This window comes from Pristiophorus japonicus, chromosome 12 (assembly GCF_044704955.1).
Source record: "Pristiophorus japonicus isolate sPriJap1 chromosome 12, sPriJap1.hap1, whole genome shotgun sequence".
Lineage (NCBI taxonomy): Eukaryota > Metazoa > Chordata > Chondrichthyes > Pristiophoridae > Pristiophorus > Pristiophorus japonicus.
Window position 1 is genome coordinate 178,319,899 of NC_091988.1, and position 25,594 is coordinate 178,345,492.

General features: G+C 42.5%; 1 protein-coding gene across 3 annotated transcripts in view; it reads right to left on the reverse strand.

The window, feature by feature from the left end:
* The window catches only part of ptprt (protein tyrosine phosphatase receptor type T), a 1,564,838-nt gene that overhangs the window by 20,091 nt on the left and 1,519,153 nt on the right, over nt 1-25,594 (reverse strand). For all 3 annotated transcript variants that reach the window (XM_070896216.1, XM_070896215.1, XM_070896217.1), the window contains 3 exons: nt 9,213-9,329; nt 1,230-1,384; nt 775-910 (listed from right to left, as the gene is read on the reverse strand). In XM_070896216.1, the coding sequence (XP_070752317.1) occupies nt 775-910; nt 1,230-1,384; nt 9,213-9,329 (408 nt within the window). The remainder of the gene's footprint in view (nt 1-774; nt 911-1,229; nt 1,385-9,212; nt 9,330-25,594) is intronic.

The window sequence follows — 25,594 nt, forward strand, 5'->3', positions numbered from 1 at the left end:
CCTTGTCCCACTCTCATTATTTAGTTTGAAGTAATTTTTTTACTCCATCTTTTTTACACTGTTTGCTATATTACATACCTATATAACATCACCTCTGATTATAGTATACTATGTTAGCATATAGCAATAATTTCTGTTGTGGTCTCATCCTCATTATAGGGCTTGGGTTCTTATGGATCTCCCAACAGCTTGATTCATGTTTCATCAATTAAAATGCCCACATCTGACTCTCTCAATCTTGTCCGGACTAACTGATCTCACTTGATGTCCTTTGGTGTGACAGTTCCTTTTGTGCCTTGGGGGTCAATAAGTCAGTGATTAAACTAAATAACCATGTATTTTGGCACATTAAGGGGATGATTTTCTGAGCTTGTGCTGTCGGTGAGGAGTCCCATTTGCCGGCTGTGCATATCAGGATATTGTTTGCGAACAGCCGCTGATTAAAACTAATGTGCCCATGATTTCCCAATACGCATTGTTGGGAGCAAGGCTCCTGCTGGCTGCGGGAGCTTGGAAAGCGATTCCCAAAATGCATTCATTGATGTGGGAGGCGACTGATGAGATTATGTTGGAACGGATTGCAATTCCTTTCGCTTTCAGTCAAAATGCAATTCAATTAACAAAATTTCCATCCTTCAAGTGATAAAGCCATATGCTCAACATTTACTGCATCAATCAAAGGGGCAACCTTTACTGGAGGAATCTGAAAGTGGAAAATAAAAGATGAAATCTCAAGGCATTGAAATCATTATTAGTAAACCATAGGATCAATACCTCTGTCTGCACCATGTTGACCCTCTGTGAACGAAGTTCTCGGACACAATTGTAAACGTCCACGACCCCTTCACTTTCTGCCATATCAAGCATGATGTCAATAGCAATAAAACATCCTGTCCTCCCTGCGCCCGCACTAAAACATGAAAATGTTAATATAATGTTGGAAAAGCAACACACAGCATAATGCAATCTGAAGGTCCAATTGTAATGCTCACTTTAGGAGATACATGCTTTTTATTTGCATCAAAATATAACACATTTCAAGGACGTTAAAAGTGTTTTCAGCTTTAATGTCACTTTTTACATTTCTTGTAGTGACGATAATTCTTAATACAGCTGCACATTTTAGTGCAAACAGCAGAACAATGGAGATAAGCAGTAATCACACAAGAAAAGGAAATATAAGTGAGCGCCAAAGTAATGAATAAAATGTACACTTTGGTAAGACATACCTGCAATGTACTATAATGGGGCCAACATCAGTTGGGTTAAGGAACTTTACTTGTCTTACAAATCCCAATAAACCTGTTGCATAGCATGGTACGCCATGATCAGGCCAGCTGGTGAAGTGGAACTGTCTGATCTCTCGAATTTCATGGTTACCTTTCTATGAAAAAAAATGGACATAATTAAAGAGACATGGCAGTTTGTTCACATTTTTTAAAATCTCCTCTTCCACATCTTTCATAAAAGGCGCCCTTTATTTAGATACACACAAGACATATGCAAGAACGTAGGCACGTGCAGGACTGGAAAAAATTATAACAGCCCATCCAGCCAGTCCCAAAGTTTATTCTGGAATGGATCTTTATGTTCTGAAACTGGAGGTGAAAATTGAGCAGTTTTATGCCTGGGTAGCAAGAAGAAAAATCTACCCTTTCATGGCTTTCAATATTTGCGGCCCCTACGGGTACGTATGAGGTGCGCACGTGCCCATTGGGGCCCTGTAAGTTCCAGGCTTAGGTATGCGAAGCACATGCGCCTAATCCCAGAACTTGCGATCTGTCAAGAATCTTCTTGCCAGATCGCACGCATCAGAAGTAAAGGGCCTCCGTGGGCGGAGTGTTGGGCTAAATGCCCAATTTCTACCCAGCAAATGCCCTTGAAATTCTTACGACTGATAAAAGCAAGCGTAAGGACAGAAAAATAAAATTTTTTCCCAATAATTTAAACATTTAAAATCCTGTTTAATAAGGTAGGTTTATTTTTAGACCCTTTAAAATATGTTACATTTCTTTTTCAAAATAAGTGATATTTAAAAAATATATTTTAAGTGTTTGTGTGTTTTTGAGGGCATCCTACTGCAATTTCTGGCCCAATATGTTTAACAAGTTAATTTTTGAAGCATCTGACATTTATATCCTTGAGCTCAACATTAACACAATCTCATGCATCACAGGACATAGTATTCATTAATTAGAATGTGTAGAATGTGTAAGTGTTTACTTTCTCTCTCTGATCTCTCTAAAAAGCATATTATTAATACAAGGATGACATTCTTGTTGCTCTTTTTCACGTAATAAAACTCCTTGTGCAACTCTTCACAGATTCTTGCAGTGGTGAACTTTGAGCTGATCTGTTTGCTGATATACGGCCAGGTTCATTGTGCAGGATAATGGGCCACAGGCTTGTGATTTTTTATCAATCAGGACCTCAGCTTCCTGGTCTATGAAATAGGCTTTATGACTTCCTTCCTGCTCCATTTAAAAAAAAAAATTGTTCATGGGATATGGGCGTCACCAGCAAGGCTAATGTTTATTGCCCATGAGCCACCTTCTTGAACTGCAGAGGGCAGTTAAGAGTCAACCACATTACTGTGGGTCTGGAGTCACATATAGGCCAGACCAGATAAGGACTGCAAATTGCCTTCCCTAAAGGACATCAGTGAACCAGATGGGTTTTTATAACAATCCAGTAGTTTCATGGTCACCATTACTGATATTAGTTTTTTTATTCTAGATTTATTTAATTAACTGAATTTAAATTCCCCAGCTGCTGTGGTGGGATTTGAACTTACGTCTCCAGACCATTAGTCCAGGTCTCTGGATTACTAGACCAGTAATACAACCACTGTGCTATCGTACCTTATAAGTTGTGGTCTTCTGAATAAATTATTTCAATTTAAACTGGTTAACTGGCAATTTGTGTGTTTGAGAAGCGTAAAAGGAGCATTCTGATTGGTTCGATGGTTTGATTATTTTTATTAACACTGACAAATTTCCTATGCCACTGGATTTAGATTTGTTATTTTCTGCAACATAAGGGCAATCAACCATTAATTTGTGAGACGAGTTTACCCTCATAGTGTGCAACGTCTGATAACATTTGTGAAAGTTTCTGGAATCTGTAAAGTGATGTCTGGATCAATGCTAAATGTATCGAGTTGTTCTGGTATAGAATTTAATCCAGGTTATCTTAAGATCTTAGGTTGTGTTTATATTGCATATAATTGTTTCTATTGCTGTCAGGGGATGGTCTGTGAAGGCCAACAAGACAAAGGCTGCATAGTTATGTTGCATGCACAGCCAGTCCACGACTAAGGCAATTTGATGTTATATGGAGTCGAATGCCAGTAGTGGTAACTGATTAGTTTGCCTTCAGTCGTGCTGTGCCTCCAGCATTGTGGGGAAAAGTCAATTATTGAGGTGGTTCACTCTACTGCCTGGAGCACTGGTGCCATTTTGTTTGTATTCCAGTGCTAGCAATGGAATTCGGCTGCCTCGAGTGGTTGGAATATAATATAGAACCATAAAATAATCAGTGCAATGCTATTGGCAGAATCACACTGTCCGATCCAGGTTTTAGTCATCCAGCTCAGTAAAGTGTCCTAACCTCAGTTACTGCATTGTTCTTTTAATAAAGCCTTGGCATAAGACTATTTATTTTAAAGTATCTTTATTGGTCCCTGCTCTTGTAGAAAAGAACCCATGTAGTCCAGAGTGTTACTGAAGCTTAATATTTTTCATGATAAAACTACATTATCAACATTTTGTGAATTTACAGGAAATTCGGTATTATATGTCCAAATAAAATGAAAGTATCTTTCAATAAAACTATTCAGTTAAAGTGATGCTGCATATAAAATTATGCCTCAGTTTTTCTTAGTGGATTTATGAGAAGAGTTTATTTGTTGATTTGCACTACAAATCAATACTTGGATAGAAAATTATGGCACTGCATATGTGGCTTTACTCACAATGCAAACGTAAACATTCTTCAAGAAACAAATGCAGTTTCTCTGAATGATACCATGCATATATTGATTACAATCAGCTTAGGTCTTTCTCAAAGGTTCGTGGTTAAATTGAAGACTAGGTTGTAAATTTTTGGCCATAATATTTCTGGTGTAGAGCGCCGCGTGACAAGAACCTGTGTTGGAATATCGAGCCAGCACCCAATTCATGGGCCCATGATTTTCCCTCCATTCAAATTAATGAAACACTGTGGGCCCAGGAATTGGGAACTCAAATATTAGGAGCTCTGTGCTGGGAGTGTTGAAGTCAAAAGTGCACAGAGATAATAGAGACGACTGACATAAAGTGCTTGTCACTTTATCGATGGGGATATGTTTAATTAGAGTCTGACCACACATATCAGCTAACATGACAAGATCCTCAGATATTGGACATGAAATGTCACATCAATGTAGGCTTAGGTAATAAGTGCTAATTGATAAACTCTCCTGTAATATTGCAATGCAATGTCCTTTGCTCTGGCACTGTCGGGCGAAGGTCTTAATATGGCACTTTAAACAGGGGTTGAAATTTATATTTTAGTAGTAGCTAATCATATATTCCAGGTGCCATTAACTCATGTGATGAATATTATAGTTAGGAAATCAATATTAAAGTCACTACCTGGTACAGTAGGATTGTCTAAGCTTTTGTTTTCATCAGCTACAAAAGTGAAGTCTTGGGAGTCACACAGGCATGGAGTTTTTCCAAATTCTTGCATTCAGCGAGGTACCTTGCACACTGCAAGTGTACACATGAGTCACCTCCCTCTATGTAAGGGTTGGAGAAATCTGCTCTATAAAGTTTAACTCCATGTTCCCATCAATTTGCATATACAGGGTACCTCATTGAACCTTGGTGTTCAGATCTAGGATTTATTCAGCAACAGTATAATAAAATTCCATCCCACAAGATTAAGTAAGAAATATGGAAACAAATGAGACTAAATTGACAGGCTTGAATTTCCAAGACTCTGGGACTGTATGTGGCCATTTGGTTGTAGATTAGACACCCAATTGATAAAGCACTCAACCATGCAGGTCTGATCTGTGCTGAATTAGTTCATTTTAGCAAGGACAGCAATTGAGAGGCTATGATTGAGCTCAGCACACTAGGGCTCCCCTTCTGATCACTATCTATTGCCTTCTGCTGTTTAAGCGCACATATGTGGAAGATCAGGTGAGGACCGGATGAGCTCAGCTGGTTTTCTTTGCATCCCATCGTTGGACAGCCATTGTTTACGTTACTTGGCAGAGGTATCGGGTATATCCAGGGCCTACCCCAGCAAGAAACAACAACTTCAGTAGACACAATAGTTTGCTAACTTCATCAGACAACAGAATAAACTGACCAAATAATAAATCTATTGCAAGATGCAAGATTGCAAGTAGTTTTTCATCATCAAAGTATGACATTTTCCAGTAAACTTCCACAAGAGGGCAGCCTAACATACTGTAACTAAATATGGCACTGTTAGTTGAAATGCTCCACTTGGGGATTATTAGTTAATATCAGTTTGATTACTTTATTTTCAAACATTTATTACACTTCAGGGCTTCAGAAAAACAACATACAGAAATTAATTTTACAGTATCTATCTTCACTGGATGGTATGTTGCCTCCCTGGTGTAAGGGTCAAGGATGTCTCCGAACGAGTGCAGGACATTCTAAAAAGGGAGGGAGAACAGCCAGTTGTCGTGGTGCACACTGGTACCAATGACATAGGTAAAAAAAAGGGATGAGGTCCTACGAGACGAATTTAAGGAGCTAGGAGCTAAATTAAAAAGTAGGACCTCAAAAGTAGTAATCTCGGGATTGCTACCAGTGCCACGTGCTAGTCAGAGTAGGAATCGCAGGATAGTACAGATGAATACGTGGCTTGAGCAGTGGTGCAGCAGGGAGGGATTCAAATTCGTGGGGCATTGGAACAGGTTCTGGGGGAGGTGGGACCAGTACAAACTGGACGGTCTGCACTTGGGCAGGACCGGAACCAATGTCCTAGTGTTTGCTAGTGCTGTTGGGGAGGAGTTAAACTAATATGGCAGGGGGATGGGAACCAATACAGAGAGACAGAGGGAAACAAAAAGGAGACAAAAACAAAAGACAGACAAGAGATGAGTAAAAGTGGAGGGCAGAGAAACCAAAGGCAAGAAACAAAAAGGGCCACTGAATATAAAAGGGCTGCAGGAGGGGTAAAAACTAAAAATCATGGTTTAAAAACTAGGATGAAAACACTCTACCTAAATGCACGCAGCATTCGAAATAAAGTAAATGAGTTGACGGCACAAATCATTACAAATGGGTATGATTTGGTGGCCATTACAGAAACATGGTTGCAGGGTGGCCAAGACTGGGAATTAAACATACAGGGATATCTGATGATTCAGAAAGATAGGCAAGAAGGGAAAGGAGGTGGGGTAGCTCTGTTAATAAAAGATGATATCAGGGCAGTTGTGAGGGATGATATTGGCTCCAATGAACAAAATGTTGAATCATTGTGGGTGGAGATTAGAGATAGTAAGGGGAAAAAGTCACTGGTGGGCGTAGTTTATAGGCCCCCAAATAATAACTTCACGGTGGGGCGGGCAATAATCAAAGGAATAATGGAGGCATGTGAAAAAGGAACGGCAGTAGTCATGGTGGATTTTAACCTACATATCGATTGGTCAAATCAAATCGCACGGGGTAGCCTGGAGGAGGAATTCATAGAATGCATACGGGATTGTTTCTTAGAACAGTATGTAACAGAACCTACAAGGGAGCAAGCCATTTTAGATCTGGTCCTGTGTAATGAGACAGGAAAAATAAACGATCACCTCGTAAAAGATCCTCTCGGAATGAATGATCACAATATGGTTGAATTTGTAATACAGATTGAGGATGAGGAAGTTGTGTCAGAAACGAGCGTACTATGCTTAAACAAAGGGGACTACAGTGGGATGAGGGCAGAGTTGGCTAAAGTAGACTGGAAACAAGGACTAAACGGTGGCACAATTGAGGAACAGTGGAGGACTTTTAAGGAGCTCTTTCATAGTGCGCAACAAAAATATATTCCAGTGAAAAAGAAGGGCGGCAAGAGAAGGGATAACCAGCCGTGGATAAACAAGGAAAAAAAGGAAAGTATCAAATCAAAGACCAATGCATATAAGGTGGCCAAGGTTAGTGGGAAACTTGAGGATTGGGAAAATTTTAAGCAACAGCAAAGAATGACTAAAAAAGCAATAAAGAAAGGGAAGATAGATTACGAAGGTAAACTTGCGCAAAACATAAAAACAGAGAGTAAAAGCTTTTACAGATATATAAAACGGAAAAGAGTGACTAAAGTAAATGTTGGTCCCTTAGAAGATGAAAAGGGGGATTTAATAATGGGAAATGTGGAAATGGCTGAGACCTTAAACAATTATTTTGCTTCCGTCTTCACAGTGGAAGACACAAAAACCATGCCAAAATTTGCAATCCACAGGAATGTGGGAAGGGAGGAACTTGAGACAATCACTATCACTAGGGGGGTAGTGCTGGACAAGCTAATGGGACTGAAGGTAGACAAGTCCCCTGGTCCTGATGAAATGCATCCCAGGGTATTAAAAGAGATGGCTGAAGTTATAGCAGATGCATTCATTATAATCTACCAAAATTCTCTGGACTCTGGGGAGGTACCAGCGGATTGGAAAGCAGCTAATGTAACGCCTCTGTTTAAAAAAGGGGGCAGGCAAAAGGCAGGTAACTATAGGCCAGTTAGTTTAACATCTGTAGTGGGGAAAGAAATAGCAGGACATCTGGATAGGAATAGTGCAATCAAGCAGACGCAGCATGGATTCATGAAAGGGAAATCATGTTTAACTAACTTACTGGAATTCTTTGAGGATATAACGAGCATGGTGGATAGAGGTGTACCGATGGATGTGGTGTATTTAGATTTCCAAAAGGCATTTGATAAGGTGCCACACAAAAGGTTACTGCAGAAGATAAAGGTACGCGGAGTCAGAGGAAATGTATTAGCATGGATAGAGAATTGGCTGGCGAACAGAAAGCAGAGAGTCGGGATAAATGGGTCCTTTTCCGGTTGGAAATCAGTAGTTAGTGGTGTGCCACAGGGATCAGTGCTGGGACCACAACTGTTTACAATATACATAGATGACCTAGAAGAGGGGACAGAGTGTAGTGCAACAAAATTTGCAGATGACACTAAGATTAGTGGGAAAGCGGGTTGTGTAGAGGACTCAGAGAGGCTGCAAGGAGATTTGGATAGGTTAAGCGAATGGGCTAAGATTTGGCAGATGGAATACAATGTCGGAAAGTGTGAGGTCATCCACCTTGAGAAAAAAAACAGTAAAAGGGAATATTATTTGAATGAGGAGAAATTACAACATGCTGCGGTGCAGAGGGACCTGGGGGTCCTTGTGCATGAATCCCAAAAAGTTAGTTTGCAGGTGCAGCAGGTAATCAGGAAGGCGAATGGAATGTTGGCCTTCATTGCGAGAGGGATGGAGTACAAAAGCAGGGAGGTCTTGCTGCAACTGTATAAGGTATTGGTAAGACCGCACCTGGAGTACTGCGTGCAGTTTTGGTCACCTTACTTAAGGAAGGATATACTAGCTTTGGAAGGGGTACAGAGACGATTCACTAGGCTGATTCCAGAAATGAGGGGGTTACCTTATGATGATAGATTGAGTAGACTGGGTCTTTACTCGTTGGAGTTCAGAAGGATGAGGGGTGATCTTATGGAAACATTTAAAATAATGAAAGGGATGGACAAGATAGAGGCAGAGAGGTTGTTTCCACTGGTAGGGGAGACTAGAACTAGGGGGCACAGCCTCAAAATACGGAGGAGCTAATTTAAAACCGAGTTGAGAAAGAATTTCTTCTCCCAGAGGGTTGTGAATCTGTGGAATTCTCTGCCCAAGGAAGCAGTTGAATGTTTTCAAGTCAAAGATAGATAGATTTTTAACCAATAAGGGAATTAAGGGTTACGGGGAGAGGGCGAGTAAGTGGAGCTGAGTCCACGGCCAGATCAGCCATGATCTTATTGAATGGCGGAGCAGGCTCGAGGGGCTAGATGGCCTACTCCTGTTCCTAATTCTTATGTTCTTATGTTCTTATGTTCACTGTACTTTGTTGCAGTTATTTTCAGTTCAGATGCTTCTACCTAGCTGTGGATTTTGAAACATCTCATCGTGCTGAAGCAACATGGACTTTACATACCTTTTGAACTGTGAAAGTGCGTATAACATATTCAGCTAGTGGTTCTGTCTCAACAAGTGTTACTTTAATGTCTCCGTACAGCTCGGTATCATCTGGCCAATATCTGCAGCATTTCACCTGGTATAAAACAAGAAGAAAAAAGGGTTCTGTCTGTCATTTAGCAAAGAATAGCATTCATTCAGTGGCTGCTACAAGATAAGTCCTTGTGTTTCTAGGTGCTCATGAGAAGAAATCACAGTATACGAGCTGATTTCCTGTGGCATTGCTCCTGGGCAGTTGGGCCTGTACTGCTGTGGTGGTATTTAGCTGCTAAGATGGAATCGTGTTGAACGTGTCTATTCCTCTAAGGCTACTGCTTAGGTGCTCCCTCTAAAGTGATCTAAATGGACACATCCAAGTATCACTTAGAGTATAAATGCTGTTGATATTTCTATAGATTGGCAGTTACTTGTAAATCCTTGCTCGGGCCTTTCTTGGCTAACAAGGTCAGAATCCCATCAGGAAATAACTGTTTTTTTTATCTTTTCGGATTTTGGACTGATGACTGAAGTTGGACAGATGCACACTACATTTGTAATTATAACGTAGATTATAATAAATAGCATGGAGGAGATAAAGCAGTAAACCCGAGGGATGGTTTTGTGATTAGCTATCTCCCAGTGGGGACTGATTGTCATAGGCAGCCTGGTTTCCAAGCTGCGAGAACTCTGTGAGCACTGCTCCCAATAGGAACACTGGATCATGGATTCAGCCCTCAAATGTCCTTCAGCCTTGACCTTTATTCTTCAATGTTTGTAGCTTCCATTAGTTTCTACCTTCACTAGCTGTAAAATTTGAATGCAAACCGGACCAATCAAAAACATTAAATGCCACTTTCCGAAGGTTATTTTTCCAGAGTTATGATTAAATAATGTTACAAAACTCTGCCTCCCACATCCTAACTCATGCCAAGTCCCGCTCGTCCATCACCCCTTTGCTCGCTGATCTATATTGGTTCCGGTCCGTTAACACTTCGATTTAAAAATTCGCATCCATGTGTTCAAATCCTTTCATGGTCTTGCCCCTTCATATCTCTGTAACCTCCTCCGACCCTCCAAGATCTTTGCGCTCCACCAATTCTGGCCTCCTGCGAATCTCTGATTTTAGTTGCTCCACCTGTATCTTCAGCTGCCTAGTCTTTAAGCTTTGGAATTCTCTCCCTAATCCTCTGCCTCTCTAATACTCTCTGCTCCTTTAAGGCGCTCCTATCTCCGTCACCAAGCTTTGCTCACCTGTCCTAACATCTCTTTACGTGGCTCGGGGTTAGAATTTGTTTGATGCTGTTGCTGTGAAGCACTTTGAGATGTTTTACTATGTTAAAGGCGCTATATAAATGCAAGTTGTTGTTGTTGTGAAGTACATTCTATAAAGATCACTGACTTCACGGCACAAACAAGTGATAATAATTCCCACAGGAACATCCAAATTGAATGTTAAGCAATGTAATAGTGTCATGGAACTTGTAAGGTTAAATTTAGTGAGGATCTTCTCCTGGTGTAGAACTTTGCTTTACAGGAGTACAGATTGGAGAATCACTGGAAATAATTACTAGAAAATAGGGAGTGCTACAACTACTCCCCACACCCGATCTTCTGACCCATGCCCCTACCATATAAAATTTAAGAACTTGCATTTATTTAGCACCACACTCAGAACATCCCAAAGTGCTTCAGTCAATTATTTATTCTTGAAGTGTCATCACTTCTGAACATTTGCAGTGAATCTGCAACTTGTTGCATAAATTGACAACTCTGTGAAACAAAATATCCCCTGACATCTATCCTAGTTCTATGCTAACATAACTCATAAACATGGCCCCCAGTCCTCCCTAACCAATTTAACTCAAATAGCCTATCCACATAGACCAAATTTAATCCATTCATTATTTTAAAGATGTCAATCAAATCTCCTTGAAGTTTACGCCTTTCTAGAGTGAAAAGTCGCAGCTCTCTCAGCCTTTCATGGAAACTAAGGGCCTTTAAACTAGGTATCAGTTTAGTGGCCCTCCTTTTTACAGAGCCTTTATATCACCCACCATATGAAGGGAACAAATCTGTATACAGTATTCTAGATGAGATCTAACCGAAGTCTTATACAAGGACAGTATAGCATTTAAAAAAATATTTTCTTTTCTTTGCAATACATCCTAATTCTATTTTTATTTTTGCTATAACCTTGCAGCACTGGTCGTGAACCTTCAGGAATTAATGTACTATAACAGTAATTTTTCTCCTCAACAATTGTTATGTATTTGCTTCATGGGTTCTTTGCTTAAGAATTCATAGCAACACATTGCTATTAAGAACTAGTTGGTTTATTAGCAAGAGGGTTAACAATCGCACTTCACATTACCAGTTCATCCACCAGGCTCACAACCACATGCCTCATCATGGATCCCCTGACCCCAACTTGCTGGGGTTTTATTGAGCCTTGTGACCATCACATGACTGGCTAAGACTCTCCCAACTCAACAGCTCTACCAGCGTGTGAGCACACTCACAGGGGAATACATTATAACAGCCTTACATTTGCAACCCCGCATGGTATACACATGCTTGTATTAGCCGTACCTACATGCATAATGTAACATTTATCTGTATCAAATCTTCTGCATCTTCTTGTAATCAATTTTTCTCATCTAGGGTCAATCCCCACACAAATGTTTGCATCATCATAGAACTTGCCGACTATTCCCCCAACACCTTCATCCAGTTCACTGATTAAGATGAAGAGCAATGAGCCCAACACAGATCCTTGGAGGACACCACTAGTAACTGGTCTCTGCGCAGAACTAGAGCCATTAATAGCAACTTTCTGCCAATGAAAATGTAACCAATTTCTTATCAAGCCCAACATCTGCCTGCGAATCCCACAGGACTCTAGCATATTAGGTAGCCTATTGTGTTGCAACATCAATTGGGCTACCTACAGCCACCAATTCAGTAACTTCCTCGTAAAATGGAAGCAGGTTAGTGAGACATGACCTTTTTCAGAAGTCATGTTGAGCATCTCTCACAACGCTTCTCTGTCAAGATGGTCATACAATGTATCTCTAATGAACCCTTGGTTATAACCAACATTAAACTAACGAGCCTATAATTCCCTGGTGCCAACTTATGGCCCTTTTTAAATATTGGGACAACATGGGCATCCCCTCAGTGGTGCCAACCCCAGACCAAGGGAATGGTTAAATATGTCATCAAGTAGCTCACTCATTTCCACTTCCTTGAGCATCTTTTATGTCCACAATCACGTTGACACTTTCAACTTTAGTGTCAACTGTATAATGTATAATTGGTAACTCCAAGGTTAAATTTATACCGTCTTAATTTAAACAATAGCTTGTCAGTAAAAAACAGCCGATCATAGACAAGTCAATCACTCCTGACAGTTTGCTGCCAATAATAATAATAACTTTTATTTATATAGCGCCTTTGACACAGTAAAACGTCTCAAGGTGCTTCACAACAGTTTTACAACACGTTAGATATTGACCAATGATGGAAAGAGAGAAAAAGCGGGAGAAGGAAGTGTAAAAAGAGGTTAAAGGCTCGGTCTGAAGCGGCAGCCAAAATGTGCACACAGATAGACACAGGCAAAAAAAGGCAAAAAAAAACTAAATTCAAATGACGTTGTAAATAATAAAATAAGGAGTATACAATAGTAAAATCAGTACAATAAAGAGGAATTATAATTAAACAAAATTAAATAATATATACCACAATTATAAATTCAGTTAAAATGAGAAAATTAGCAATTGAAGCAAATTAAATCAATTAACTTTCTTTAAGATTCAGTCCCTGTCCAGCGATTCAATATGGAAGAACCAATCACCGTCCTCCATTCTTGTGATGTTATAATTTTATTACTTTTTATTTCTCGTTTTGTTCCCTTGACATGACCTGTATTAGCTCCAGGCTCGAGCTGCCTCTGTTGTCAGGGAGACGCTTATGTTTAAAACTCCCTGCAGCTGCTCTAGGCTTGAGCTGCCTCCATTGTCAGGGAGACATTTATGTTTAAAAATCAATATACTAGCTAGGTCGGATAGTAAGCTGTGAGGAGGGCATAAAGAGTCTTGAAAGGGATATAGACAGGTTAAGTGAGTGAACAATAAGGTGGCACATGGAGTATAATGTGGGGAAATGTGAGGTTATTCACTTTGGTAGGAAGAATAGAAAACAGAATATTTTTTAAATAGAAACTATTAAATGTTGGTGTTCAGAGAGATTTAGGTGTCCTCGTACAGCAAATACAGAAAGTTAGCATACAGGTATAGCAAGCAATTAGGGAGCCAAACTGCAAGGGTGTTGGAGTACAAAAGTAAGGAAGTCTTACTACAATTGTACTGGACTTTGGTGAGACCAGACCTGGAGTACTGTGCACAGTTTTGGTCTCCTTATCTGAGAAAGGACATTCATGCCTTAGAGGCGGTGCAACAAAGGTTCACGAGAGTGATCCCTGGGATGAGAGGGGTGTCCTATGAGGAGAGATTGAGCAGATTGGGCCTGTACTCTCTGGAGTTTCAAAGCATGAGAGGAGATCTCATTGAAACATCAAAGATTCTGAGGGAGATTGACAGTGTAGATGCTGAGAGATTGCTTCCTCTGGCTAAAGAATCTAGAACTAGGGGGCATAGTCTCAGGATAAGGGTTTGAACATTTAAGACCAATTTTGAGGAGGAATTTCTTTACTCAGAGGGTTGTGAATCTTTGGAATTCTCTACCCCAGAGAGCTGTGGATGCTGAGTTGTTGAGTATATTCAAGGCTGAGAGAGATAGATTTTTGGATTCTAGGGGAATCAACAGATATGGGGTTTGGGCGGGAAAGTGGAGTTGACGTTGAAGATCAACCATTATCTTACTGAATGGCGGAGCAGGCTCAAAGGGCCGTATGGCCTACTCCTGGTCCTAATTCTTATGTTCATACGTCCTCTTTGGAACCAATTACTGATCTATAATGGGCTTGAACGAGTTAAGGTACCAAATAAACAGATTTAAACAACTCTGAACATTGAACAACTAAAATTAAGTCAATTAAAGTCAAAACGTAGTAAAGGAAAATGTTAATATTTATGTCCCAATTACTCCTGCTGGGGCTACACTACTGGACTTTCTCCTTCCATTGGCCTTGCACAACTCTTCAACTTCTCTACAACTCTTTCCAAACTAATTTACACATATATCCATCAGGTCTCATTCAGGTTATTTTAAAACTAGCTTTGAAAACTAAAACTTTTTGCCTTAAAACTGAAAGGTCCCAGTTTTTCACATTTGAAAATTGGTTGGATTAATTGTCTACTTGAGGGTAAAGTGAAATTAATCTTGGGGGTTTCTGATGATTGTGTAAACTGCTTGAGTTTTACTGCTGTTGCATGTCATAAAATCAGAATCACTTCAATTATGTTGCTCAGATGCTCTATTTTGAAAATAATTTTTCCAGTTTTGTTACTTTGAACTCAGTTTCCCAGGACTATTTGCCTTAGCAGTTAGTTTTTAATTCATGTAATCAAGGTAATCAAAGAAAGCTGAATGTTCAATATATTTCCTGCCATTATGAATTCCCAATAACGTCTAATAGCTGTTTCCCCCCCCACCCCCACCGTCCCGGCACTTTTCAAAATGAAGAAGAAAATTGGAAGATACCATTATCAGTAAGTGAAAAATCTGAGAGTTATTCAATCCCCCTGTCATCATTGGTAGGAAGAGCCTCACACTGTGTGCCTCGAACCTGCCTGTATGTCATTTGGAGAGTGCCACAGACATGAGTGAGCAAACCATTTAATTTCTCACTCTGTCCAGATATTTGAGTGGGTATGGATTATGTTACATACTGCCCATCATCATATATAAGCAGTATAAAAGGTGTTATCTGAAGATGTGTGATCCATATATAGGGGGTGTAAATGAGTGGGCGATGGGAGGGGCTAATGTGGCACCTGCCCAGAGGATTCAACCATTTTCCAGGTTGCCCCTCATTAACATGGCATCGACGATCCGCCAGATTGCCATTTTGGGGCAGGAAATCAGATGGTACAGCCACTTGTCAAGGGTCTACAGCAGCAGAAGCTGAAGGGGGAGGTGTTTTTTTCATTGGGAACAGAGAGAAGCAACATCGTGGAGCAGCAGGTTCAAAATCTACGGCAGCAACGACAAAAGCTTTCAAATCCGTGAAGATGGAAAAACCAAAAGCAACTGCCAGAAAAAGGTACCCTGACGCTGTACATAGTTAAAGCTAAAAGTAGCTGAGGAACCTCATAACTATCATTCCAAATGGTTGCTACTCTACTTGTACCATCCATGGTTACTGGGATGAGAGTAGGAACTGGTGGTCATCATCATAGTCGGTCCCTCGTATCGAGGATGACTTACTTCCACGCCAAAAAGGGATGAGTTCACAGGTGTTTCAATGAAGGACCTAATATTCCAGGTCCCAAACTACATCCGGAAGATGCCTGTGCATGGATTATTTTAATGTGTGGTGGCTGTTGCACACCAGCCACCACACGGGCTTGAGCGAGCTAGGGCTTGGTCCAGTGGCAAGGATTAATCAAGATGACTGGAGACCAGCTCTGCTGCACAGACCTAGTGCACACACATATCGCAGTGTGGGCTGGCACGTGCGGCCCCTGGGCCCTCGCCTCTTCTGGGCCCCGAACTCACGCCTCTCCTGGGCCCCGATCACGTTGCTCCACGATCACTCGCCGCTCCTGCGCCCCGACCTCGCCGCTCCTGCTGTACCTGCTGTAACCTCTAATCACCGACCTGGGTTATGGTGACGTCCAATCCAGTCACCCTCTTCACAGCCATCGCTCTCCTATGCCTCCGCACGCCGCTCATTTGAAGGGCCCGGCCTGCTGATGATCCTTGCAGGCCGGGCCACCGTGCCGAATGCCGGGTCGGGCCTCCGCAGGCACGCTAACACCAGTACTCCTCTCTCGCATGCAATTCCGTACACCCTACCACATCTAAAAACGTTTCTAGATACTTACACCTGTACATTGCAGCAATGATCTACAATACAATGAATCCCCTGCCATGCCTGCCAGTTGTGATGTGGTGGGCATCACATGTTCCTTCTCAATTTCTTTTTCTTAAGCGGTCCCTCAGAGTGGAGGATGGCCGTGACCCTCCCTCCCTCCATTTCCATCTCCCGCGTCGTCCTCCTCCACTCCGAGGGACTGCCCAAAGTTCTGATAATCTAGATAATAATGAGTTACCTTACAGAGGTGATTTTTTCTTTCAGAGAAAGGGTCATTCTGTATTGCCAATCGGAAAGCACTGATTCCCCATCTGCAAAGCTGTTGATTAAAGGGTGATAGCACTATCTAATTCCAGTCGAAAACTGGTGGCAGCCAGGCGCAGACTGACAAAATCGGTGCCCGGCCTACCTTTGATGGTAGTAGGGGTTTAGCTTTGCCCGGAAATTGGAATGGACACCTAAGCAGGGATAAGTGGGTGGGATTAGCAGCTGCTTCATTTTGGGTCCACTACCACCCTGTTTTGGAGACCATTGGGGTGATAACGAGATAAAGAAAGAATGAAAGCAAGACTTGCATTTAGATAGCGCATTTCACAATCACCGGACGTCTCAAAGCGCTTTACAGCCAATGAAGTACTTTTTGGAGTGTAGTCACTGTTGTAATGTGGGAAACACATCAGCCAATTTGCACACAGCAAGCTCCCACATACAGCAATGTGACAATGACCAGATAATCCTTTTAGTGATGTTGATTGAGGGATAAATATTGGCTGAGACACCGGGGAAAACTCCCCTGCTCTTCTTCAAAATAGTGTTGTGGGATCTTTTACGTCCACCTGAGAGGGCAGATGGGATGTTGGTTTAATGTCGCATCCGAAAGACGGCACCTCTGACAGTGCAGCACTCCTTCAGCACTGCAATGGGGTGTCAGCCTAGAGTTATGTGCCCCCTGGAGTGGGACCTGAACCCACCACCTTCTGACTGAGAGGCGAAAGTGCTACCCACTGAGCCACAGCTGACACAGCTAAAAAAAATCACTCCCCTAAACTTTTTTACATGCTAAAGGTGTGAATGTTCCTTCTTAATTTCAGTTCAAAATGTCTTGAGATTAAATTGAAAAGAAAATTGGGAAGAAACTGAGAATGTAATTGACAAGATATTCAGAGGTAATTTATTTTCTGCAGAGGGCAAAATAGAGGCAGATATTGATGCAGATTCACAACGCAACACGAGAAATGGAGAAAACTGATCAGTTACCAACTGTATCATGTAAAGGTTACACTGAATGTTCCGGGAATGCAGGGAGATTGGAACAAAAGTGAAAAAAATGCACTGCCAACTAGAGCAGAATGAGAAAGTGAAATGAAGGATCGCTAAAGCTAAGAGCTGGGAAGCATAGTTTTCTGTCACCAGAAAGCGGCATTGATGACAGTGAGGTGAGCTGCTCTGGGACTTAGGAGTGCTGCCTGATCAGAGGAGACAGCAGCGAGTGATGTTCTGAATGCACAATAAATATGCTACTCTAACCCACATATGCCACTGAACAAAGATTAACAGTTCCTGAAGGAAAGATGGAAGAGTAGGGACTATAATTGGAGTGTACTGTAACACACAGCCATAGCGAGACCAGATGTTTTCGATGGAAATGTATCAGATTGGATGGACCCCTGCTGTTTTTTATGGAAGTGGTAAATGTTCATAAGCTAGTGGCAATGTATAGATTCCTTTCATTCACAAAAACCTTGTTTGATTTTCAACTCGTCATGCAAAACAATAGCAGGATGTAATACACTCTTCAAATGTTCAAGAAATAATGCTGTATAGAGTCATGAATGAAAGAATAATATCTCAAAATCATTCCACGTGTTTGTTTTTAATATATACAAGGTACTCACATCTGGCTGGAGTAGTGCTATCGGAAGTTGTGCTTTGCTAGCAGTGGTTGTCACGGTAGACACCGACAGCTGGCAGCCCTCTAATAAATCACTAGTGACTACAAAAACAACGATCAACTTATACATGACTGATGGCAACACTACGGGTGCTTAATGCATTCATGTGACATTCTTTGCCCGTTATTTTAATGCAGTTGTTAATTGGTTATTTGTTCTTTTAAATGGGTTAAAACCTCTATGAAGATAGCAGACAAATCATAGAAATGTGTTAAATGCCAACTGTCATCATCAACAGGAAATTCTATGCTCTAGTCACTATATATTTCAATACAATTTTAATTGTGTACTCATTTCATAGAACCATAGAATGGTCGCAGCACGGAAGAAGGCCATTCAGCCCATTGAGCCAACGCCGCCTCTCTGCAAGAGCACTTCAGCTATTCACAATTCCCTGGCCCTTCCCTGTAGCCCTGCAATTTTTTTTCCTATTTATTTACTATTTTGCAACAGTGCATGTTTTATTACAGTTGCCCATTCTGTGGTCCTGGGGGAACTGTGATTCTATTTTGGTGAATTCTAATGTTACATTGCGACCAGGTATAATATTGTTTAATAAGGCAAGATTTGCAAATTGCACTACCCCTTCCAACCCCGGGGACACTGGAACTCTCCTCCCCACTATCATAATTATTTAAAAATTTTAATGTATAATGTAATTTAAATAAAGCATCACTACTTCTTTGAGATTTGTGAATAATGTACTTGTCAAACTACAGATGGCTGAATACAAATGCGCCTTCAGATTGGACGTGTTTGTTTTAATATATGCTTAGTATGTGTCACCGAGTATTGGCTGACCTTTCCAGCTGTTAGTATGCACATTGATGCCTCTTTCACCACACCTGGTTAACGTATAAATACCTCTAATACCTGTGTCTAATAACAGTGTCAGCTGTGGCTCAGTAAGTAGCACACTTGCCTCTGAGTCAGAAAGTTGTGGGTTCAAGTTCCACTCCAGGGACTTGAGCACATAAATCTCAGCTGACACTCCAGTGCAGTGCTGGGGGAATGCTGCATTGTCGGAGATGGCGTCTTTTGAATGAGATGTTTTTGACCCGAGGCCCCATCTGCCATCTCAGGTGGACGTAAAAGATTCCATGGCACTATTTCAAAGCAGAGCAGAGGAGTTATCCCTGCTCTCCTGGCCAATATTTATCACTCAATCAACATACCAAAATCAGATTACCTGGTCATTATCACATTGCTGTTTGTGGGATCCGTCATTCTTCAGTGATGATAGGGACTTTGACTGGATCTAGGTCAAGGCGACATGACTGGGCAATTTCCCGGGCTATTTTGGGAATACAGCCCTTTATGCACTCCATTAGCCTCAGCTGAAAGCATCATGAGTTCTGATGGAGATTGATTACTTTCTGCAAGAGGCCTGCTTGCTAAATTGAGAACAGAAAAATAAAAAAAGATGCCCTTTTTAGGGGCCCTTACTGGATCTCATATTCATAGTCAGAGCGATGTGGTGCTGCTCCAGCATTCCACTGAGGCGGAGACTGCTGTTGCCTTGCAGCTGCCACTGACCAACCTTGCCTGTGTGAATGGCCCTTTCCTTCTGATCTTGGATGCTCTCCAGCTTGGGGCTAGGGTTTGCCCCACCATATTTGCAAAAGCAGAAGAGATCCCTAGGAATTTTGGGACCCTTGGGCTAGAAATTGCTCCCCTCAGCCGCACTCCGTAGCGCCATTAAATGGCCCTAAAACGGCAGCTGCCGCTCTTTCACGAGCTGGTGGCAGGTCCCGTGGCAGCCGCCATTTTCATGCTTACCTTTGCGCTGCTGGTAACTGGCAGTGGAAAAATGGCGGCGTGACGACGTCAATCGGTGTGCAATGCCGACATAACACCACCAATGCGAACGTCGATCCTAGCGCTGAATTCAGCGCTGGGTCCTAAGCATGCCAGGTTGACAGTGGCGATGTCAGCACCTCTTAAAGGGACACACACATCTTTTAGGTAAGTTTGTATTTAAGATTTTGGAGTGGTTTTATTGATTGCTGAAATAGATGTAAATTTTTTTTAAAGTTTGTAGGGAGTGCTGCTGGATGCTCGCAAGAGCTCGGAAGGTAAATGAAGGCCTTTGAGAAGACAGAAAATGCTGAAAATACTCAGCAGATGAGGCAACATCTGTGGAGAGAAAACAGAGCTCACGCCTCATGACAAGGTGCTGTCTGACCAGATGAGTATTTCCAACATTTTATGCTGTCATTTTAAATTGACAGCATCCACTCACAGAGGGAAGGGGAAGACGCAGAAGCTGAAGAGGAAGAAACAGAGGAGGAGGAAGCAGACGGAAGGATGCAGCACAAACAGCCCCTTTGTGGCCGGGATATGCAGGATGGAATCATCCGTCTGTGGTCCCAGTGACCACAACCTCAATTCACCTTTCAACATTTGTCCTACACCTTAACTTCCATCTGTTACTGACCATCACAATATCCTCTTGGCCATGATGCTGAAATAAAAGCCACCACAAAGCAAAGTTTCCAATCCACCTTTTTATATGTCTATCCATCCAATGTGACATCAAGAAATAAACTCATCACCCGTATACATTCTCTGAGTGAGTGTCTTGTGTGTGACTTTGCCTGTCCTACTGATGTCACGCAGTGCTATCCCAATGACTGCAGCATGGCTGGTGGAAGGCGACTAACTTTCAGTGGGGGACACTTCAAATGATCTTGCTGGTTGACCTTGAGTAGCTGGGAGTGTCAAATCAGTCTTCTTCTTATTCTTCCTCTTCATTCTCCTCTCCCTCTTCACTGGCTGGGCAGGCTGCGTTTCTTGGGTGTGTGCAATGAGGAAGGCACAAGGGTGGAGTTGCAGTGACGGGAGGGTGGGAAAGCATGAGGTGCATGCCAGAAGGAGAATAATGTATGAGGATACCAGCATCTTTTATCCTTTTAGCCCCACCGCCAGACAGGGGCCCAGCCCCATGACCCTGCCAAAAATGGCCTGCACCATTTCCTCCAAGGGGGTGAGATGAATCTAGGAATGGGAGATGTGCCTCGTGATTGGTTCAGATTGTTGGTTGGTGAGTGATTGGGGATGGGGAGTTGTGCATTGAGCAGTGTGCAAGGCCAGTGGTGCAGTTGGTAGAACACGGCTTTTGAAGATGCATTTAGTGACCAGTGGTCTGAGGTCATGAAGCTGCTTTGGGCACTGGAACAAGGTCGTGCGGGTGACGTTGCTAGCAGTGACGGCCTGGGTGAAGTGGTCCCATATCGTTCTTTCTGGAGCACCTCCTGGCCTCTGTGGGTAGAGAGCCAGTCTTGCAATGTTGATCTCCTGCACAAAGCTGGAGTGCTGCATGCTAAACCCTGGGTGTCCCTTCCCTGGCTTGCTGAGCCATTTGTGTTAATGCTGAGGCATTGGTTCCATTTTTTGAGATTAGGAAGGGAATTCAGCTTTCAGATTTGTGACTTCATTTTAATATCAAATATTTATTTTAAAACAGAAACGGCTGAAAATTGTATTGTTTCACTTCATTTTAATTTGTAGTGCTTCATTGTGCATGGCCCCTTTAACTATCAGACCTCATCATTACCCACAGCCTCCACAGCCTCGATTCCAGAGGCTGTGTGAACCTTGAACATCGCAACTGCACGTGAACTTCGGGTCCGATGCCTCCAGCAATGCCACCAGGACGGCATTGCAGGACAGGCAAGTGCTGCGACAGCAATCTCCATTCCCCCCAGATGAGTTTTGCCCCGTTAGCATTGCAGCCATTTTTAGCGGCCGTTAACTCCAGTTGTTGGTGACACTGGCAAATTTCCCGGCTAAAACAAATTTCTCCCCCCCCCCCCCCACCCTGAGTGTTTTACACATATTTTACTCCGATAATTAAAATAGGGTCGCTGGGAAGTTCCTTGGTGGGGGTGAGGGGGGATGGGGGATGGGTGGGTGGCTAGTTCTATCGATTCTTTGTTCTAACTTTGATGGAAGATTGTCAGAAACTCTATTTATGTGATTCATCCAGGGCTTTGCAACCATCTTCAATCAAAGAAAATTTCCAGCCGATGTGTACACAGCACGAGGGCGATCTTTGACTTCCACCTGAAGTGGCTGCACTAACTGCTGGGGTCGAGAGACCCGAAACATTTTCATGTAAATGCTGCCGGCAACCTGTGGCCGTTAAATGGGCACTACGCTGCAGCTCGCTGGTTGGAGGATGCGAAATCGGTCGTCCGGCAGGTCGAACGTCGTGGCAAGGGTCCTCGCACAGGCTGCTGGTGAGGTCACTAAATGCCTGATATGAATCAGCAGAGTATGCTTGGCACATGCTCCACCAATTTGTACCTGCAAATTGCCAATGGGGCTCTACAAGAACAACAACTTGTATTTATATAGTGCCTTTAATGTAGTGAAACGTCCCAAGGCACTTCACAGGAGTATGATGAGATAAAAAAACTTGACACCAAGTCACATAAGTAGAAATTAGTGCAGGAGCTTGGTCACAGAGGTAGGATTTAAGGAGCGTCTTGAAGGAGGAAAGAGAGGTAGAGAGGCGGAGAGGTTTAGGCAGGGAGTCCCAGAGCTTGGGGCCTAGGCAACAGAAGGCACGGCCACCAATGTCGAGCGATTATAATCAGGGATGCTCAGAGGGCAGAATTCGAGCAGCACAGAGATCTCGCGGGAGGGGGTTGTGGGGTTGAAAGAGATTACAGAGATAGGAAGGGGAGAGGCCATGGAGAGATTTGAAAATAGGGATGAGAATTTTGAAATCGAGGTGTTGCTTAACCGGAAGCCAATATACATCAGTGAGCACAGGGGTAATGGGTCAACGGGACTTGGTGCGAGTTAGGACACGGGCAGTCGAGATTTGGATCACCTCTAGTTTATTTAGGGTAGAATGTGGGAGGCCGGCCAGGAATGCATTGGAATAGTCAAGTCTAGTGGTAACAAAAAAACAACCAGCATAGGACCACAATTGACATATTTAACCAGCCTCCTGCTAGAAACAGACAGGCGGGCTGCTCACTCATTTACAGGCCCGCCTGAAAATTGTATCAGGCAGTCCTTGGGCGTCAATAGGGTGGCTGCAGTGCTGCCCGAGCGCTCTGCAGATTTCTGATTGCTGGCTATTTTTCAGGCAAGAAACAGGCGGCTGGTAGTTGAAAATCGCCTCCCTTGCCACTGGAGATCAACCCTGGAACAGCACTATCAGGCCTTTCCAATAAAAGGTCATCGACCTGAATCGCTAACTCTGTTTCTTTCTCCACAGCTGTTGCCTGACCTGCAAAGTGTTTTTATTTCTAGAGCAGTAATTGTTCTCCAGACCCGATCTCATTAAATGTTTGCCAATGTTTCCAGCTATATGAAGGTTTCAGTATCAAACACAAACCTCCCATTTCTACAATGATGTCGAAAGAACCCCAATTAAATGAATAGAAACTGACAAGCAACATAATATGCGCCCATTCGTGATATTTTTATACCGTGTGCAATTTATTTTTGCGGTGGGGGGGGGGGGTGCGGGATAAATGAAACAAAAAGAGAAGAAATGACAGAAAAAAAATAGCAAAAAAAATAGACGGAGAGACTCGGTGAGAAAGAAAAGAGAAAGAAATGGGGCAGAATCAGAGAAATGATGGTATTTCAGCTAACGCTAGTCAGCAGATGAGAAGGTTTGGGTTGATTCCAGGAACGCCTACCAAGCATACTGCTGAGTCCAGAGCTCACCAATGCTAAACCTATACCATTATGCTGCCCTTTTATTTCTTGCTGCTGTGTCCTTTGTATCATAGAACCACACAACACAGGAGGACGCCATTCGACCTCTTGTCGCTATGAAAGAGGTGTCTAATTAGTCCACTCCCCTGCTCGTTTCCCAGAGCAATAAGTTTTTTCCTTTTCAAGTATATAACTAAATATTTATTGTGGCAAAACGAGAGACTGTTTGCAGAAAGGTGTTGACTCACTTCTAATGAAATGTGCTGTCGGGTTTAGAGTTGCTTAAGAGCAATATCTATCCAGGATTTAAGATGTGGATACACTATGGGCCAGAAACCGTGGTCTCCATGGGCGCGTACGATATCCGCACGTACCCGTAAAGGTCCCGCAAGGGCCAGTTCTCAGCATGCGATACGCATGTGCCGAAAACCAGCAAAATTTCTTTTAACAATTCCACGCATCTCCGGGAGAAGGACCTTTATGAGCAGGGATTTGGGCTATTTGCCCAACTCTTGCCCAGCGAATGTCTTTCAAACTCTTACACCTGGAAAAAGCAAGCGTAAGGGCTGCTTTTAACGGCGCAAGAGTTTTAAAGATAGAAAAATAAAATTTTATCAATTTTTATATTAAAAACCCTGTCCATTAAGATGAGTTTATTTTTACCCCTATTAAAACGGATGAAAAAAATTCAAAGAAATAATTTTTGTCCAAAATATTTAATTAATTCAATTAATTTTAAATATGTAATGTGTTTTTCTTATTTATTTAAAATGTTTGTATTTTTGGAGGTGTCTGTCATGTATTCAACTATCATTGTAACCCATGTATAAGCTGACCTAAGTTGTACACCTTGAGAACATTGACCACAAGGGGCGAACTTGTGGGAGACACTCCGAACCTGGACTTTCCAGGTATAAAAGGGGAAGCTTCACCCACCTTCATCACTTGAGGTCTTGGTAATAAAGGTAACTGGTCACAGAGTGACCTTCTCTCAAGTATGGGCCTCGTGTGCACTTATGCTGTATAGTAAGGACATATTATTGGCGACGAGAAACTGGGATTTAAACCACGTGAGCATGGCCACTAGCAGCACAGAAGAGAGGTACTGTGTTGGTGATGATTGCGACGACTTTATTGAGAGACTATAGCAAAGTTTTGTCACTAAGGAATGGTTGGGACAGGATTCGGCCGACAAACGCAGGGCTCATCTCCTGACTGTTTGTGGATCCAGAACGTACTCCCTGATGAAGGACCTTCTAGCGCCAGAGAAGCCGGCAGACAAGATGTTCGAAGAGCTCAGTAAGTTGATCAGGGAACACCTTAAACAGGCGAGCAGCATGCACATGGCGAGACACCGGTTTTACACGCACTGGCGGCGAGAAGGGCAAAGCGTTCCAGACTTCGTGGCAGATCTCCGGCAACTGGCGAGCCTATGTAAGTTTCCAGATGCATGCAGAGCGGAGATGCTGCGAGACTCTTTTATTGAGGGCATCGAGCATGCTGGTGTTTTCAGGAAACCGATTGAGACCAAAGACTTGACCTTGGAAACGGCGGCTATGATAGCCCAGACATTTATCTCAGGGGAGGAAGAGACCAGAATGATGTATGACAAAAATCTTGGTTCAAATGCAGCAAACGACCAGGGAGTCAACATTGTTAATGCGGCACACAGTTCTCTAGGCAGACAAGGGCAATCGGACATGCCCCAGCATGTAGTCGAACCCAAAGGGG